The sequence below is a fragment of the Cervus elaphus genome, chromosome 21, assembly GCF_910594005.1.
Source record: "Cervus elaphus chromosome 21, mCerEla1.1, whole genome shotgun sequence".
In the NCBI taxonomy this organism is placed as follows: Eukaryota; Metazoa; Chordata; class Mammalia; order Artiodactyla; family Cervidae; genus Cervus; species Cervus elaphus.
This window is the reverse complement of record NC_057835.1, coordinates 53,309,572-53,328,930: the sequence shown is the minus strand read 5'-3', so window position 1 is coordinate 53,328,930 and position 19,359 is coordinate 53,309,572. Positions and strand designations below refer to the sequence as shown.

The 19,359-nt window shown below is 35.9% G+C and overlaps 1 protein-coding gene across 1 annotated transcript in view; it reads right to left on the bottom strand.

Moving 5' to 3' along the window:
- CSMD3 (CUB and Sushi multiple domains 3) overlaps nt 1–19,359 on the bottom strand; it is a 1,322,573-nt gene that overhangs the window by 1,016,501 nt on the left and 286,713 nt on the right. Inside the window, exon 4 of the mRNA XM_043879976.1 lies at nt 3,324–3,518. Within this exon, the coding sequence (XP_043735911.1) occupies nt 3,324–3,518 (195 nt within the window). The remainder of the gene's footprint in view (nt 1–3,323; nt 3,519–19,359) is intronic.

Sequence of the window (19,359 nt, the reverse complement as noted above, 5' to 3'; positions counted from 1 at the left end):
AGAGAAATCCTGGGCTGGAGGAAGCACAAACTGGTATCGAGATTTCCGGGAGAAATATCAGTAACCTCAGATATGCAGATGACATCACCCTTATGGCAGAAAGTGAAGAAGAACTAAAGAGCGCCTCTTGATGAAAGTGAAAGAGGAGAGTGAAAAAGTTGGCTTAAAGCTCAACATTCAGAAAACTAAGATCATGGCATCTGATCCCATCACTTCACGGCAAGTAGATGGGGAAACAGTGGAAACAGTGGAAACAGTGGCTGACTGAGATAGATCAGTCCTGGATGTTCATTGGAAGGACTGATGTTGAAGCTGAAACTCCAGAACTTTGGCCACCTGATGCAAAGAGCTGACTCATTTGAAAAGACCCTGATGCTGGGAAAGATGGAGGAAAGGAGGAGAAGGGGATGACAGAGGATGAAATGGTTGGATGGCATCACCGACTCAATGGACATGGGTTTGGGTGGACTCTGGGAGTTGGTGATGGACAGGGAGGCCTGGTGTGCTGCGGTTCATGGGGTGGCAAAGAGTCAGACACAACTGAACGACTGAACTGAACTGATGCAAAATATAAAGGAGAATTCATAAAAGTCAACAACAACAAAACCTGATCATAAAATGGAAGGAGGATCGGAGATCATGATTTTACCAGAGAATTTCTGATTGGAATGCAAAAGTAGGAAGGCAAGAGATATCAGAATAACTGGCAAGTTTGGTCTTAGAGTACAAAATGGAGCAGGTCAAAGGTTAACAAAGTTTTGTTAAGAGAACACACTGGTCATAGCAAAGACTCATTTCCAACAACCCAAGAGATGAGTCTACACATGGATGTCACCAGATGGTCAAAACTAAAATCAGATTGATTATGTACTTGTAGCTGAAGAAGAAGAAATTCTTACAGAGTCAGCAGAAACAAGACCTAGAATGACTCTTCCTCAGATCATGAGCTCCTTATTGCAAAATTCAGGTTTAAATTGAAGGAAGTACATAAAAACCACTAAACCATTCAGGTATTACCTAAATCAAATCCCTTAGCATTATACAGTGGAAATGATGAATTGATTCAAGGGATTAGATCTGGTAGACAAAGTGTCCGAAGAACTATGGATGGAGGTTTGTAACATTATACAGGAAGCAGTAACAAAAAATATCTGAAAAAAAAAAAGAAATGCAAGAAGCCAAAGGGGTTGTCTAGGGAGGCTTTAGAAATAGCTGAATTAAGAACACAAGCAGAATGCAAGGGAGAAAGGGAAAGATATATCCAACTTAATGCAGAGATTTAGAGAATAGAAGGAGAGATAAGAAAGTTTTTTTTAAATGAACAATGCAAAGAAGTAGAGGAAGACAACAGATGAGAAAGACTAGATATCTTTTATAGAAAATTGGAGGCATTAAGGGAACATTTCATACAAGGATGGGCACAATAAAGGACAGAGACAACGATACCACTCTAATAGCAGAAAGTGAAGAGGAACTAAAAAGCCTTTTGATGAGGCTTTTTAGAGAAGAGTGACAAACCTGGCTTAAACCCAACATTATAAAAACTAAGATCATGGCATCCTTTCTCATCACTTCATGGTAAATAGAAGGGGGAAAAGTGGAAGAAGTGACAGAACTTACTTCCTTGGACTCCAAAATCACTGTGAATGGTGACTGTAGCCATGAAGTTAACATACGCTTCCTCCCTAGAAGGAAAGCTAAGACAAACCTAGATAAGATAACATATCAAAAAGCAGAGACAGCAGCCTCCAAAATGAATACCACAATCACAGAAAGTTAACTAAAATGAAAAGAATAGTATTATGTCCCAGATGAAGGAACAAGATAAATTCCCAGAAAGACAATGAAATGAAGCGGAGATAGGAAAGCTTCCAGAAAAAATAATTCAGAATAATGACAGGATTTTGGAAAAGAATGGAGAAGATGTAAGAAATGATTAGCAAAGACCAAGAAGAACTAATGATGGACTCTGGCATCATTAGATGGTTTGATGGCATGACCGACTCGAAGGATATGAGTTTGAATAAGTTCTGGGAAGCTGGTGATGAACAGGCAAGCCTGGTGTGCTATAGTCCATAGGGTAGCAGAGAGTCAGACACGACTGAGCCACTGAACTGAACTGAGCTGAACTGAGAAGAGCTAAAGAACAAACAAACAGAGATTAACAATATACTAGAAGGATTCAACAGTAGAATAACTGAGTAGGAAAAGCTGGTAAGTAACTGGTAAGTAGGAAAAGCTGGAAGACAGAATGGTGGAAATCACTGCTGCAAAACAGAATATAAAAAGCAGAGACATCACATTGCAGAGAAAGGTCCGACTAGTCAAAGCTATGGTTTTTCCAGTAGTTAAATACAGATATAAGAGTTGGGTCATAAAGAAGGCTAAGCAACAAAGAATTGATGCTTTTGCATTGTGGTGCTGGAGAAGACTCTTAAGAGTCCCTTGGACTGTGAGGAAATCAAACGAGTCAATCCTAAAGGAAATCAACCCTGAATATTCATTGGAAGGACTAATGCTGAAGTTGAAGCTCCAATACTTTGGCCACCTGATGCGAAGAGCCAACTCAATGGAAAAGATCCCGACGCTAGGAAAAATTGAAGGCAAAAGGAGAAGGGGGCAGCAGAGGATAAGATTATTAAGTAGCATCACCGAGTCACTGAACATGAGTGTGAACAAACTTCGGACAGTAGTGGAGGATGGAAGAGCCTGGTGTGCTGCAGTCCATGGGGTCACAAACAGTCGAACAACAACAACAAAATTCATGCACAAATTCCACTAAAGTTGAACATGTTCTATCTTCTAGGTTATGTACTTTGAACCTTTGTTCTCATTAGTATATCACTATGCTTTCCCATAATACAAGTGATCCTTATCATTATTAATAACAAACTATACAGCATTCTTAGTTTCACACATTCCCAAGCTAATTCACCTACCAGAAATCTTTAAGAGAGTCATAAATTCAGTTAATATTTCAAAATGAAAACTAGTCATGACTGACAGTGTAAAGTTCTATGCATCATAAACTCTGCATATTTTTCTAATATAAATATTGACACATATATACAATGTATTTATAAATACATACATATATATAGTAATGTAATCCACTGTCTTATTTCACAAGTAATGTTGTCTTAAGTATTTTCCTTAATCTGTCACATAATGTATGTGTTTATTTTTTTCTAAGCCTCAGATTTTATAAAAAAAACAAGCACTAAATATGTTTTGCAAATATATATCATTCATTTTAAAAATATTTTCATTATGGCAAAGCAATACTCAGTCAACATAAAGATAAGCATTACTTTTTACTTTACCTCTACAGATAGGAACAGGAAAATCCCATGAGGCTGTGTTGACTGAATTGGCTATACAGGTGAGCTGCGGGTGGCCATCGAGGATATACCCAGTTACACAGCTGTAGCGGATCTTGTCCCCAACATCAAATCTTGTACCATATAGCACACCTTTGGGTGGAACTCCTGGATTTCCACAAGAGCTACTCTGCAATTCTACAGAATAGAAGGAAAAGGAATTTACAGTTATTTTAATACATATTTTTATGTTTTAGATTTACAAAATTACATGTAGATACAGATTCCTTTTTCCTTTTAAGAAGATTTACAAAATAATGGAAATGTCTTCTATTTCAATTACATCAACAGAGAAGTATGGGAAAGGAACAAAATTTTACTCAATAGGTATCACATGCCTATCTTCATGCTAGAAAAATTTAGATATATTTTATTAAGTTTGTAACAATTGTTTAAATTAGGATTTATTATTCATATTTTACACCTGGGTTCTATCCTTGGGTTTAGATATTTTATATTATTTTTGTAGCAATTTTTTAAATTAATATTTATTACTCATACTTTACAACCAGGTTCTAGCCCATAGCAACCCACTCCAATATTCTTGCCTGGGAAATCCCATGGACAGAGGAGCCTGGTGGATTACAGTCCATGGGGTCGCAAAAGGGTCAGGCACAACTGAGCAACTAAACAACAAATAAATCACATTTCACAGACAATTAAAAAAAGCAATATCATTTATGTGGCTTATTCAATGTTACATTCTACTAACATAGTAATATAAAAATCATGTTTCATCAATATGCTCTCCAATACTTTGATGTTTCTACTTAACCTTAAACCATGAACATTCATCTGAAAATATTTATATACATTTTAGGTGGAAACTTTTTTTCACTTAAATAAAAAAATATAAAGCAGTAAAAAATGGACATATTTGTGAAATTCAAGAGACTGGGCTAAAATTTCAGCTCTAATATGTGTTTAACCTTGAGAATATAATGAGAATTATCATAACAAGTGCATACAGTTGTGTTTTAATTAGATCAATATGCAAAATATCAGGAAACTGCCTGATATTCGTCTGTTATTTTGTTATTTTATTAGTTTATGCTTAAAGTATACAAGTATACAAATATAAGAGATTTTTTTAAAATAATATTCATTTCAGAGAAAAATACATTTTCACTTTAAGAGAAAAAACAGAAAAGTTTTATAGAAGTAGAAGTTATAGAATTTAATGAAGTTGGGGGGAACAGTATTTCCTAAATTTTCTACTAGGTTATTTACATTTATACTACAAATCATGATCAACAGAAATACAAGTAGTAAGGAATAAATGGACTAAAAGATATTCCAGTTTGAGTAAAGTTAACTTTGATTTAGTTAATAGTATTATACAAATTGCAATTAACTAGGAAATTAATTAACTAATATTAAGGAAAGCTGGATAAGTGTACATATATGGGACCCCTGTACTATTTTCATAATTTACCTGAAAGTCTAAAATTATTGCAAAATAAAAAGCTAAAACAGACACTGCAATACAAAAATAAAGCATGTTTCCAATTTAACCTGACATTCATCCTATTTGTTCAGTTACTAAAGTCGATGATATCACTTTACATTAAATCAAATAATTATAAACCACTATAATGCTGACAATATCAATAACAATATTAAGTAAAAAAACCAAAGTAAAAAACTTTATAAAATGTAATAGCAACTGTATAAAATCAACAATCATTTATTGATAATTAGTGCAGTAAACAAAGTTGAAATTTTATATTTTTACCCATAATATGCACATGGTACTTCTGAGAGTGTTTCTTAAGTGAAAAAAAAAATTTTTTTTGTTTACTTTTTCAATGGTACTGAAAAGAAAAAATCAGTGATGAATTTCAAATGAGGTCAATCAACAAAAGAAGTATTGAAGATTCCAGAACATTCCTTACATACATTAGAAATAAAGTATATACTTTCAGTTTAAAGCAATTATTTAAAGTTCTCAAACCTAGAAATGCAAAGAACTTAACTATTATTAATTAAATATCAATGGTTTCTAAAAATAACAGGTAATTCATTAAGCTACCTTAGCCTTTAATTATACATTGTAAACTAATATTTGCAAAATATTTTAAATATCCATAATCATGATTAATGATTTTTAATATTTCACTTTACCATTTAATAAAGGCAAATTCTATAGTTCATTTTTGATAAAATTTAAAACATTTATTTCCTATAAATCTTCAGTCATTTTTTACAAAATATTTTTGAAATGAACAATTTATTTTGGAATAGTTCATTTTTTAGAAAATTTAGCTGATTAACAGATGAGCTGTTTGCTGCAAGAGAGGGGAGGTTAATAAGTTTTGATGAAATGAGTTAAGAATTCAATCCCTTGAATACAGTAAAGAAAAAGGAAATATTTTTAATGAAACTACCACTTGTGTTTTTAGAATCAATCCATTCTTTCCCTCTCACCCCCCAAGAAATAATTGAGGTCAGGACTTCAATTATCATGAACTTCTACATCTAGGGAAAAAGGAGTTTCCAAATTATTTCACAAGAAGCATTAGGTGTAGAAATGAAAGGAAAGAAAGAAAAAGGCTCTAAATAATTGCTATGCTCAAATTTAACTTTTATTTACATGAACAAATAAACATTACACGGAAAAAAGTACTAAAGCAAAAAGAAAACATATGAAGTGAATCAGTGAATGAATAATAACAATGATCCGAGTTTCTGATTCATATCAATGTATGACAAAACCCACTGAAATGTTGTGAAGTAATTAGCCTCCAACTAATAAAAAATAAATAAAAAATAAATAAAAAGATTACCTAATCTTATCTCTTGCCTTGTGGCTGAATTATATCTAAAACAAAAGACAGATACTAATTTAGGCTGTTTCAAAATTAAACTAAAAAAAAAAATAATAATTCCAAAATATATCTGGTTCTCCTCTTCAGGAAACTGCTGCTATTGTTTGCCCTTGTTCTTTGACCTTCAATAAAAAATAACCTACCCATCATCCTCTGTACATTGAGGAATTCATGAACATATTATTAAAAACTTTCACATTCAGGTTTAGTAGATCCCAATTGTATAGCCATTGCTCACGGTTTCTATTTTTTGTCCCCTCCCAACCCTTTAATCTGGGACTTCTCTCTCTATGCTGTTTACGTCCATTTTAAAACGCAGAGCCAAGAAAGATATGTTACTAGCTGGAAGAATTATATGCTTCCCGGGTAGTGATAGTGGTAAAGAATCTATCTGTCAATGCAGAAGATGTAGTGAGACAGATGCGGTTTGATCCCTGAATCTGAAAGATTCCCAGGAGTAGGAAATGGCAACCCACTCTAGTATTCTTGCCTGGAAAATCCCATGGACAGAGGCGCCTGATGGGCTACATACCATTGGGTCGCACAGAGTTGGAGAGTAGCCCACCATTAAAAAAAAAAAAATGCTATATTCTGATTAAACGTTCATGTTTTGTTCTTGATTTTTCTAAATAGTGTTGCAATATGAACTTTTAAATAAAATTATCTTTTTGTCGTTAACTATAAGAGTTGTAAAACTAGCTAAGATAAACTAATTTTTAAACACTGCTTCTACCAGCAATCAAGAGTGTGAATTTCAAGAGAAAACAAACGTATACACGGTAAGTCAGGCTCAGTGATACATGTTGCAAAGTAATCATTATTACACACGGTATTTACAATAAGTAATGATTTTGTTTATTATAAAAATATCCTTAAGAAAAATAGAGATCTAAGCATAAAACAAAGAATTTTCATGTAATTCATTAAATGTACCTGCCAGCTAACAACACTGTGCTTGTCACTTCAATGTGTTTCTGAAGCAGATGATTATACCTAAGCAGAATTGCCAAAGAGACTATAGCTATCTTTCTTCACCAACATATGACACTAATATATTAATCAAAAGGCTTAGGCGATTAAAACAAAGCTATAGAGCCTGATAAATCCCACTTAATATTCAGTAATGCAAAGATTAAAATGGGACTGCAGTGTGTTGGGAGGAAGTACTATAAAGTTATTTTCACCAGACTGTTGGTTGAGCATTGATCAAATTTGTTAATACAAAGATTACTAAATAAAAGAAACTCCCTATGTACTGAAGCTTCATTTGAATTTAGTCTTGGAATTATGCCACAAGATCATGTTTATAAGACAAAACTGAAATACTTAGAGTGGGCAGTTTAGTGAATTGAGATGATCAATGGAAAACATGTCTAAAGACTTTATACTCAAATATGTCTCTAAGAAAGTCAGACTTTCATGTAATTTTACTGCTCAATCCACAACAAATGATTGTGAATTTGTTTAAAAGCTATGTTTTTTATCTTCTCTTCTCACAGATATTGAAATTATCAGCAAATAATTTGAAGGAATTTGGTAACATAAATATTCTAAAGTGTAAAGGATTGTTGATACAGCAAAAACTACTTGGGAGAGATCCAAGATAAACAAAAATCCAATTGTAATATAGAGGTTATAGTGTAGTGACATTCATCTATATTAATTAAAAAGGAAACAAAAATAAATTACTTGGTAAGTGACAATTTATTCATCAGAAGCTCTTAAGGTTTACAATTAACAATGCTCTATGATATGTACCAATGTAAAAAACACCACCTTCCTTGTTTTCTAAAAATGAACAGCTTGAGGACTCTAATATCCTCAGTCATTGAAACCAACTCTGAACCATATTCTGCTTTAAGCATTCATTTTCACACCTTCAGTTCAGTTCAGTCGCTCAGTCATGTCCAACTCTTTGCGACCCCAATAACCGCAGCACACCAGGCCTCCCTATCCATCACCAACTGCCAGAGTCTACCCAAACCCATGTCCACTAAGTTGGTGATGCCATCTAACCATCTCATCCTCTGTTGGTCCCCTCCGCCTCCTGCCCTCAATCTTTCCCAGCATCAGGGTCTTTTCCAATGAGTCAGCTCTTTGTGTCAGGTGGCCAAAGTATTGGAGTTTCAGCTTCAACATCAGTCCAAAGAACAATGGGTGTTCCAGTGAACACCCAGGACTGATTTCCTTTTAGGATGGACTGGTTGGATCTCCTTGCAGTCCAAGGGACTCTCAAGAGTCTTCTCCAACACCACAGTTCAAAAGCATCAATTCTTTGGTGCTCAGCTTTCTTTACAGTCCAACTCTCACAGCCATACATGACTACTGAAAAAACCATAGCTTTGACTAGACAGACCTTTGTTGGTAAAGTAATGTCTCTGCTTCTTAATATGCTCTCTAGGTTGGTCATAACTTCCTCACAAAATACCCAGCATCATATATGATTTCCCCCATTGTACAGAAAGGGAAACTGGGAATCAAGTAACTTTCCCAAGGCCACCCAACTAGTAAGTTGTACACTTGGATATGTCTCTAACTTAAAAGTTTTAGATCATTGCACAAGCACTGCTGTTACCCAATGAAAAGTGATGTTCGTTCCACAATGTTTGGGGGACTGTTGTTCAGTCGCTCATCGTGTCCAGCTCTTTGTAACCCCATGGACTATAGCACACCAGGCTCCTATGTCCTTCACTATCTCCTGGAGTTTACTCAAATTCATGTCTATTAAGTCGGTGATGCTATTTAACTGTCTCATACTCTATCGCCCCCTTCTCTTAGTTTTGCAAATGACAGACATGGCCCTTCATTCATAGAGCTAATAAATGATGCTAACCAATGAAATAAATGACAGAGAATATTAATTATAATGTAGTATTTGGGATAACAGAGACCCCATTTCGATTCCTGGGTCGGAAAGATCCCCTGGAGAAGGGTTAGGCTACCGACTCTAGTATTTCTGGGCTTCCCTGGTGGCTCAGACAACAAAGAATCCACCTGCAGTGCAGGAGATCTGGGTGAGATTCTTGGGTTGGGAAGATCCCCTGGAATAGGGGAAGGCAATCCACTCCAGTATTCTTGCCTGAAGAATCCCCATGGACAGAGAACCCTGGCGGGCTGCAGTTCATGGGGTCACAAACAGTCAGATTGAGTGACTTAGCATGTATGCAGTTGGGATAAAAGAAATATATAGGCTGAAATAAAAGTATATAATTGAGAATGTATAATTAGTCTAGATTATGACATAAGTTTTAAAAACAGGATAAAGACTTAGAGCAGGGATCCCCAACTCCTGGGCTTCAGTCTGATACCAGTCTGTTAGGAACTAGGTGTGTTCACCTCCTGAACACAGCAGGAGGTGAGTGGAGGGCTACTGAGCAAAGCTTCATCCACCACTCCCCACGCTCGCATTACTCCCTGAACCATCCCCTCCTCCACCCCAGTCCATGGAAAATTTGTCTTTCACGAAACCAGTCCCTGATGCCAAAATCTTTAGGGACTGCTGAGCTAGAGGGGAAAAAATATGAGAATTATCAAGCATATTCAAAACTTTAAAATATAAGAATCAAAGAACTCTAATAGTTATTAGAATTGAAAATACAGTGAAGATAGTTCTATGGCTGTGGTAAGGTTGAAGCTAAGTTTGTATAAAAGTATTCCAAAACGGTTGGCCAAAAACAGGTTTATGTAGTGAATATACTGGAGAAGGAAATGGCAATCAACTCCATATTCTTGTCTGGGAAATCCTGTGAACACAGCCTGGTGGGCCCCAGTCATGGGGTCACAAGGAGTCAGGCGTGGCAGTGACCAAGCAGCAGCAGCAGTGAATCTATAAAACATGCTTATGTCATGAAGAGAAAAGAGAACTTCTCCATCATTAAATGTTACTGTGAGAGAGAGATTATGAGCACTTCCAAAGAGAAAAACTGGGAGTAAATAACTGGAATCCCTAAATGTATATATGAGCAGAGATTGTCATAGTATGTATGATATGTACAGTGTGAGTTTACTAATATATACTAATTCAATTTAATATTAAAAACTGCATTAAATAGGATCACCAAAATTAATTTTTTAAAAAAGAATAACAGCCAAAATAATGTATGTATACTATTTGGATTGGGGAGTATCAACTTCAAAGGGCTGTTGACAAGATTACATAAAACTATATATATATATATATATATATATATGTCATCTATACGCTGAGCAAGCACTCACTACATGGCAGACATTATTATTAGCTCAACAAACTACAATTTTACTATTACAATCAATTTTGCATTTGAGACATCTTAATTAGGTGTGATTAAGTTATGATCTACTAAAGGTAGGGTCATGACTTCACTGTGGACAAAAATGTCCCTTGCCATATCAGTAAACAAAGGATGTTGTAGCCATCAAGCCACGAGCCACTGCATCCAGACCCCGCTGTGCACCTTTAGACAACTGAGGATGGAGAAATAAAGGAGGTTGATCCTTCGCACCTGTTATGATTAAGGTAAGGTTCGGGTTAAGACCCTTTGTACCTGTTAAGGTACAAATTAAAGGAATGATTTCAATGGGTCTATATCTTTGCATTTTTCCACACATAGAAAAGTGCTAAATTCATTAACCTGAGATGTCTAGTTTTTCTATAATAACATTAATATTTTTGTGTTCCAACTACCCATTGTTATAGGATTTTGGTTTTCTATTTCTGAGTTTTTTTTGTGTTTTTTTTTTTTTTTTTTTTGCAAAAACTTCTATGTATAGTGGCTCTTCCCTTACCTCATCAGAATAGTCCCTCAGAGCTATCTGAGAGATTCTCTGTCTGGCTTAAGTCCTCAGTATGTATGGCAAATAAAACATAATTCTCAACTTTTTAGGTTATGCATTGTTTTCAGTCAACATCATTAAATGCTAATTATTCCAGGTATAATCTCAACTCCTGGCTTCCCCATGGCACAGCAGCAAAGGCAACTCAGGAGACACAGGTTTGATCCCTGGGTCAGGAAGATCCCTGGAGGAGGAAATAGCAACCCACTCTAGTATTCTTGCCTAAAATGTCCCATAGACAGAGGAACCTGGCAGGTTGCAGTCCATGGGGGTCACAAAGAGTTGGCCACAACTGAGCACACAATCAAGAATCTCAACTTTCAGTAGAAGATTTGTATAGCACTATTTACAAAATGTCACTGATTCATTCATTCTTTCATCTCTTGGATGGTATCATATCAAGCCCCATACAAGGTATAGTGCTTATAGAAAGATCTTCCATGTATTGCGCCTAACATGATCCCAATAAGTTAAAGAATAAAAAGTTAAAAAGACAATTTAAATCCTGAGAGTATATACAAAGAACTATAAAAGAACAGAATCATATTTTTCTTGGAGAAATTCAGTAAAACTCTGCCAAGTAATTTAGAAAAAGATGAATGATTTATACTAACAAACACATTAAAACAAACTTGGTTCTAAAAAAAAACTCCCCATTTGTTAGGAACACATGGATACTTGTGAAAGGCAAGATACTTAGCAAAAAATCAAGAAGAAAACCTGACCTTGAAAACTGGAGTGAAAATCAAATGAAAAAAATAATGGATACCATGACTACACAATTGCATAGTTATTCAGTCAAATAGATGAAGCATGATCCTGCTGAGATCAATTAACAATGCTTTAAAACATTGTGAAATTATATCTACTAAGGGAAGTAAAATCATGTTGTTTATACTTCTTACAGAAAATTAATCTTAGGGTTTTATTTCCCAGGTGATTAAAAATAACTTAGAAGAGTGTAACATCAAGTTTACAAGTCTCTCATTCTGAGACTACCAAGCACTTAACTAATACATTTCCCAACTTTTTTTTTTTGTGGTACAAGATGTTCTTTTATCACAGATACTGAACCATTTCACTCACATAGGACATAAATGGTCTTTGAGAATTCATTGGAGTCTTTGGTTTGACTAAACATTTAGTGAATATTTTGAATCAGTCATTCTATTTATCATGTGTCCATGGACTTTTATTTCAGTATATATAATCAAACAGAATTTACTTCTTTACACATTTGCCTATTAACATCTTGAAACAGGGGCTCTAATTCATCTTTGTGTATTAAGAACTTGGTACACTGTGTGATAATTTGGCAAGCAAACAAAGAATTGCTCAATCAATTGAGTTATCTCCTTTGATAGAAAAATATAAAAGATGATCATCACAGAGTTTATAGGAGTAATGTTTAGACACAAAACAGTAGAGAGCAACAGGTGCAATAGAAAAGAAAAGAAGGCATATCATGAACTAAACATGTATCATAATAAGCAAAGAAACACATTGGCAACATCTTGTATGGGTAAAATTACATAGTTGTGTCATTCAAAACTGTTTTCTTATGCAAACATATTAACTGAAAAAAGCTAGTTTCTAATCATGAGAATAAATCGTAAGCTGCTAGTTATACCACAGTTCTCAATGGGATGTTGGAGATGGAGCAAACGTTAGGCCACATTTCTCATTTTAGAAGTCATCCTGAAGCTTCAAAAAGTCTCAGATTTAGCAATCAAAAGGATAAATTCCCATTTTTAAAAATTATTTTAACTTAATGAAAAGGAAATCAAACTAGTGACTCAGAAAAATAAGAAATAAGAGCAGAGCAGAGGCTAACAGAGTTTTGCCAAGAGAATGCACTGGTCATAGCAAATACTCTCCTCCAAAAACACGAGAGATAACTCTACACATGGACATGACCAGATGGTTAATACAGAAATCAGATTGATTATATTTTTTGCAGCCAAAGATGGAGAACCTTTACAGAGTCAGCAAAAACAAGACCAGGAGCAGACTGTGGCTCAGATCATGAATTCCTTACTGCAAAATTCAGATTTAGATTGAAGAAAGTAAGGAAAGCCACTAGACCATTCAAGTATGACCTAAATCAAATTCCTTATGACTATACAGTGGAAGGGACAAATAGAATCAAGGGAATAGATGTGATAGAACGAGTGCCTGAAAAACTATAAAACAGGTTCATAACATTGTACAGGAGGCAGTGATCAAAACCATCCCCAAGAAAAAGAAACACAAAAGAGGCAAAATGGTAGTTTGAGGAGGCCTTACGAGTAGTTGAAAAAAGAAGAGAAGTGAAAGGCAAAGGGAAAAGGAAAGCTATACCCATCTGAATGCAGAGTGCCAAAGAATAGCAAGGAGAGATAAAAAAGGCTTCCTAAGTGAGCAAAGCAAAGAAATAGAAGAAAACAATAGAATGGGAAAGACTAAAGATCTCTTAAAGAAAATTAGAGATACCAAGGGAACATTTCATGCAAACATGAGCACAATAAAGGACATAAACAGTATGGATCTAACAGAAGCAGAAGATATTAAGAGATTGCAAGAATACACAGAAAAACTATACAAAAAAGATCTTCACAACCCAGATAACCCTGATGGTATGACCAATCACCTAGAGCCAGACATCTTGGAGTGCAAAGCCAAGTGGGCCTTAGAAAGCATCACTATGAACAAAGCTAATGGAGATGATAGAATTCTAGTTGAGCTATTTCAAATCCTCTAAGATGACACTGCAAAAGCGCTGCACTCAATATACCAGCAAATTTGGAAAACTCAGCAGTGGCCACAGGACTGGAAAAGGTCAGTTTTCATTCCAGCCCTAAAGAAGGGCAATGCCAAAGAATGCTCAACTACCACACAGTTGCACTCCTTTCACATGCCAGCAAGGTCATGCTCAAAATCCTCCAAGCTAGGTTTCAACAGTATGTGAACCAAGAACTTCCAGATGTACAAGCTGGATTTATAAAATGGCAAAGGAATCAGAATCAAATTACCAACATCCTTTGGATCATAGAAAAAGCAAAGGAATTCCAGAAAAACATCTACCTCTGTTTCATTGACTGTGCAAAAGCCTTGACTGTGTGGATCAGAACAAACTGGGAAATTCTTAAAGAGATGGGAGTGACAGACAACCATACCTGCCTCTTGAGAAATCTGTATGCAGGTCAAAAAGCAACAGTCAGAACCAGACATGAAACAACAGACTGATTGCAAATTGGGAAAGGAGTATATCAAGGCTGTATATTGTCATCTTGCTTATTTACTTATATGTAGAGTACATCATGTGAAATGCTGGACTGGATGAAGTACAAGCAGGAATCAAGATTGCTGGGAGAAATATCAATAACTTCAGATATGCAGATTACACCACCCTTATGGCAGAAAGCAAAAAGGAACTAAAGAGCCTCTTGATAAAGGTGAAAGAGTAGAGTGAAAAAACTGGATTAAAGCTTTCATTCAAAAGCTTTTTGAATATTCAGAAAACGAACATCATGGCATCCTTCCCATCACTTCATGGCAAATAGATGGGGAAATGATAGAAGCAGTGACAGACTTTATTTTCTTTGACTCCAAAATCACTGTGGATGGTGACTGTAGCCATGAATTTAAGATGCTTGCTCCTTGGAAGAAAGCTATGAAAAATGTAGACAGTATATTAAAAAGCAGAGACATTACTTTGCTGACAAAGATCCATACAGTCAAAACTATGTTTTTTATCAGTAGTCTTGTATGGATGTGAGAGTTGGACCATAAAGAGTGCTAAGCACCGAAGAATTGATGCTTTTGAATTGTGGCATTGGAAAAGACTCTTGAGAGTCCCTTGTACTGCAACAATATCAAACCAGTCAACCCTAAATGAAATCAACTCTGAATATTGCTGGAAAAACTGATGCTGAAGCTGAAGCTCCAACACTCTGGCCACCTGATGGAAAGAGCTGACTCATTGGAAAAGACTGTGATGCTCGGAAACATAGAAGGCAGGAGGAGAAAGGGACATCAGAGGATGAGATAGTTGGATGGCATCACTGACTCAATGGATATGAGTTTGAGCAAGCTCCAGTAGATGGTGATGGACAGGGAAGCCCTGCGTGCCACAGTCCATGGGGCTGCAAAGAGTCGGACATGACTGAGTGATTGAACAACAAGAACAAATCTGCCTAAATGGAAAATAGATTATTAGACTGATTTTAGGGGAGGGGAGGAGTATGCGTATAAATAGAATGTACTGGGCTGGGCAAAAAGTTCATTCGGGTTTTTCATCTCACTGCATGGAAAAACCCAAATGAACTTTTTGGCCATCTCAATATTTCAAGCAAGAGAAGGACAAAAGTTTATTGCCACTTTTTTTCTTTAATCAAGATAAGTTTTTGGCTGGGCTGATATTTCCAAAGGAAGTTAGTGTGAAATAGTGGAAATTTTAGTGTAAATCAAACATATAAAAGTGTATGCTACCTAGGTAACATCATTCTATTTTGATACTGAGGTAGGGCCCATAGGCAATAGAGATAAGTTTTGCGAGTCAGATCAAGACTAATAGCTAAATAGAAAAATCCACTGCACAATATCAACAGACAGTAATTTACTGGATATGTACTTTTTGTTCTGTGATTAAGAGGCAATTAATGTTCTTTCAATTTCAAATATCAGTGCCCTTTTGGCAAAATAATTTTACCACCTAAAATGAACTTATGAAGAACAGTATTTTTGTTTTGTAAACTATCATAGTTGGAATGATAGGGTGGAAAGGTCATGTAAAATGAAAAATGTTATGATTATTTAAACCTAACTACATCCTGTATTGCTACCAGAATCTTAACAAAGCCAAAGAAAATTAGAGAATGAAAATATATTAACAGTCATCCTCACTTTAATGTTTGTAGAAATGGAATAATGCTACATCTGGCAGCGGTAGCATTTGACAGCTTGCTTCAGAATAACAGGAAAACATGAATAGACTTTCCTCTTTATACGACAGAATTGGGACAAGTATCATTATTAAGACTTTTTGGATAAAAGTAACTTAATTCTTTAAAATGATGTGTCATACTGAATACAGATAACTTACTAGATTTCTCCAATAGGAGTGAGAGATGCCATTATATTTCAGCAATTAATCAATTATCAAGCAATTATTGAATCCCAAGGTATAACTATCAAAGGGCTATAAAAAACAGGTCACCATTACTATTGTTTAGACCTTATAACTCAATTGGAAACATAAAACATGCATGATACAATCTTCTGTCAATTAAGCAATAAAACTGATTCCATAAGCTGAAAATTTTTTAAATATATATTTATACAAAAGGAAGGATATTGTATGAAATGAAATGAGTAGGATTTTAGTTGGGGAGGACTCAAAAGAAATCAAATAAATCACATTAATAGAGATCCAGAGACAGAAATGTACACGATGTGATCAGTGCAATATACAAAATTAACGGCTTAAGCAGAATATCATACACATGAGAAAACACTTCAGAAAATCATTTTAGGGTTAATAATTTTAGCTCCCCCAGAGTCAATGCTATGCTAATGCTGCCAAAAGGCCCCAAAATGAAATGGCTTAAATAGACAGTAGTTATGACTCCCTCTATGTGACTCTCTGACAAGTCTAGGCTAGGATGGAACAAACTGCTGTTGGTAAGCAGAGACTTAATGGTTTTCTATTCTGTTGCTCTATCATTCACTTAGGCCCTGTGTTTGCGCACTTAGTGAAGCTGTATTGCCAGAAAGGTTGAACTCCATGCTACTGGGAATTTAATCAGAGGATGTTCAGAGAAATTCTCCTTCCCTTCCCTTTATTCCTGACAACCATTTCTCTTTACTATACTCTTCTCAAATTTCCAGGTTTCTGGGAGATGGACAGAAGGTTCTTGTTTTGTTTTTCCATTAAAGTCAACTCTAGCTCCTCATGGATCTGTCAAAGGAATAAAATGAATGGTCAAATTAAATACCCCTATGTGGATAAGGGAAGAAAAGAGAATATTCCACAAACAGTGGTCATGGAAATAAACAGATCCTGTTGGTTATACCCTTGAAAACCCTGCTTCTGCTCTTGAGAAGGTGCCCCTTTATCCTGTCTTGTGCTGTTGCATGGCATTTCCTGTCAAATAGTTCTTCCTTGTCCACATTTTCCACAGCAAAATTTGAAGTGGGTATGGGAGAGTAGACTATCCTTGGGGTACACATTTCATATGTCCTACAACTGTTAATGCAGGCTTGGTGCTTGAAAATTGCCTTAAGGACTGAATGAAAGTGAAAGTGTTAGTCACTCAGTCATGTCCAACTCTTTGCAATCCCATAGACTGTAGCCCGTCAGGCTCCTCTCTCCATGGGATTTTCCCGGCAAGAATACTTGAGTTACCAGTCCCTTCTCTAGTGGATCTTCGCAACCAAGGGATCGAACCCAGATCTCCCCACTGCAGGCAGATTCTTTACCTCTGAGCCACCAGAGAAGCCCTGAATAACCAAAGAGTTTTGCAGATGAGTTGTAGGGTTTATTTGGATAAAACTCCCTCTAAAAACTTAATAGGAACTGGTTTTATTTGCTTCCAGTTATTTTCATGTGCCAGTAAACACTCTCCACCCATCCCCAATTTGCTTTAACCATTCTCTTTTTGAAATTGCCTTGCATTGATTGATCAGAGGCAATAAAAAAGTGGGCAGGAATGCAACACTCTATCTGGTCTTTGCCCTAGGGCTGCCTTTCATCCTTTGACTAAGAAACTTAATAGGAGGCTCTGATAAACCTTTTTATCCTCTACTGTACAGAAGCAGTGGACTTTTCCAACCATAAATCACCAGAATTTTAGACTCTATTTTCTTCAATCTCTTCTTGAAAACTGGCCAATATCTGGCTGAGTGCCTGTTTTTGTTGTAAACTCTTGTCAAAGGCAGCCAAGAACAGGCCACATACTTTAACATTTTTTTTTTAACTTCTTCCTTTCAAGCTAAAGCTTCAGTGGTTTGTCTTCCAGATTGTCATAAAAATTACTTCACCACACTTGTCAAAACTTAGAAAAGCTACCAGCCTTCCAGATCATTATGTTTTCTTACTACTATTCCTGACCACAAAACAGTAACATATATCTTAAGTTTTTATTTTAATGTACCACTTCTAGTACAAATACTTCATCATTGCCAGAAATAAAAAAAACTTTTTCTTTTTTTTTTTAGCAAAAGGGTTTTAATAAAGTATCTAGGAAAAAGTTCTAGGGTGAGCCTCTTGATTAGTACAGAATTAGCCCAATAAGGGGATTACTACCTTGAAGTAATCAATGGAATTAAGTTTACCTATAATCGCTGGGCTTCCCCAGGTGGTGCTAGTGGTAAAGAACCCTCTGCCAATGGAGGGTTCAATCCCTGGGTTGGGAAGATCCCCTGGAGGAGGGAATGACAACCCACTCCAGTGGTCTTGACTGGAGAATCCCATGGACAAAGGAGTCTGGTGGGCTACAGGCCATGGGGTTGCAAAGAATCAGACACAACTGAGCAGCTAACACCAATTTTCTTTTTAAATTCTACATTACTAGCTGTCTCTTAAGGTGCAAACACTGTTACTCTGACTAGTGATCATAATAAAGAGAGAAATTACATTTTTCATGTGCATCATCAAAACTGCAAACTTTTCAATCCAGACATATTTTCTGGTGTTATTCAGTCGCTAAGTCATGTCTGATTCTTTACGACTTCATGGACTGCAACATGCCAGGTGTCCCTGTCCTTCACTGTCTCCTGGAGTTTACTCAAACTCATGTCCACTGAGTTGGTGATGCCATCCAACCATCTCATCCTATGTAGCCCCCTTCTCCTCCTGTTCTCATTCTTTCCCAGCATTAAGTCTTTCCAATGAGTCAGTTCTTTGCATCAGGTGGCCAAAGTATTGGGGCTTCTTCAGCTTCAGCATAAGTTCTTCCAACAAATATTCAGGGTTGATTTCCTTTAGGATTGACCAGTTTGCTCTCCCTGCAGTCCAAGAGACTCTCAAGAGTCTTCTCCAGCACTAAAATTCAAAAGCATCAGTTTAGCACTAAGTCTTACTCAGACATACTGGGCTCCCAATCTATTTTTTATGGTTAAAGAATTAGCTTAATTCAAAGAAGAAATGGGAAGTTAGGGAAATATAAGCTATCCAAATTATTTCAAATCTCTTTGGGAATTCTTCTTTAAATAAAAATATTTTGAACTTCATATTGACAAAAAATATAGGACAGTAATCGTTGTTGAGGACAGGATTGGTGAGGATTGTTTCAGTTGATTTCCATTCTTGTAGTTGATCTTGTCATTAGAAAAGTTAATAAAGTGAAAAAAGCACC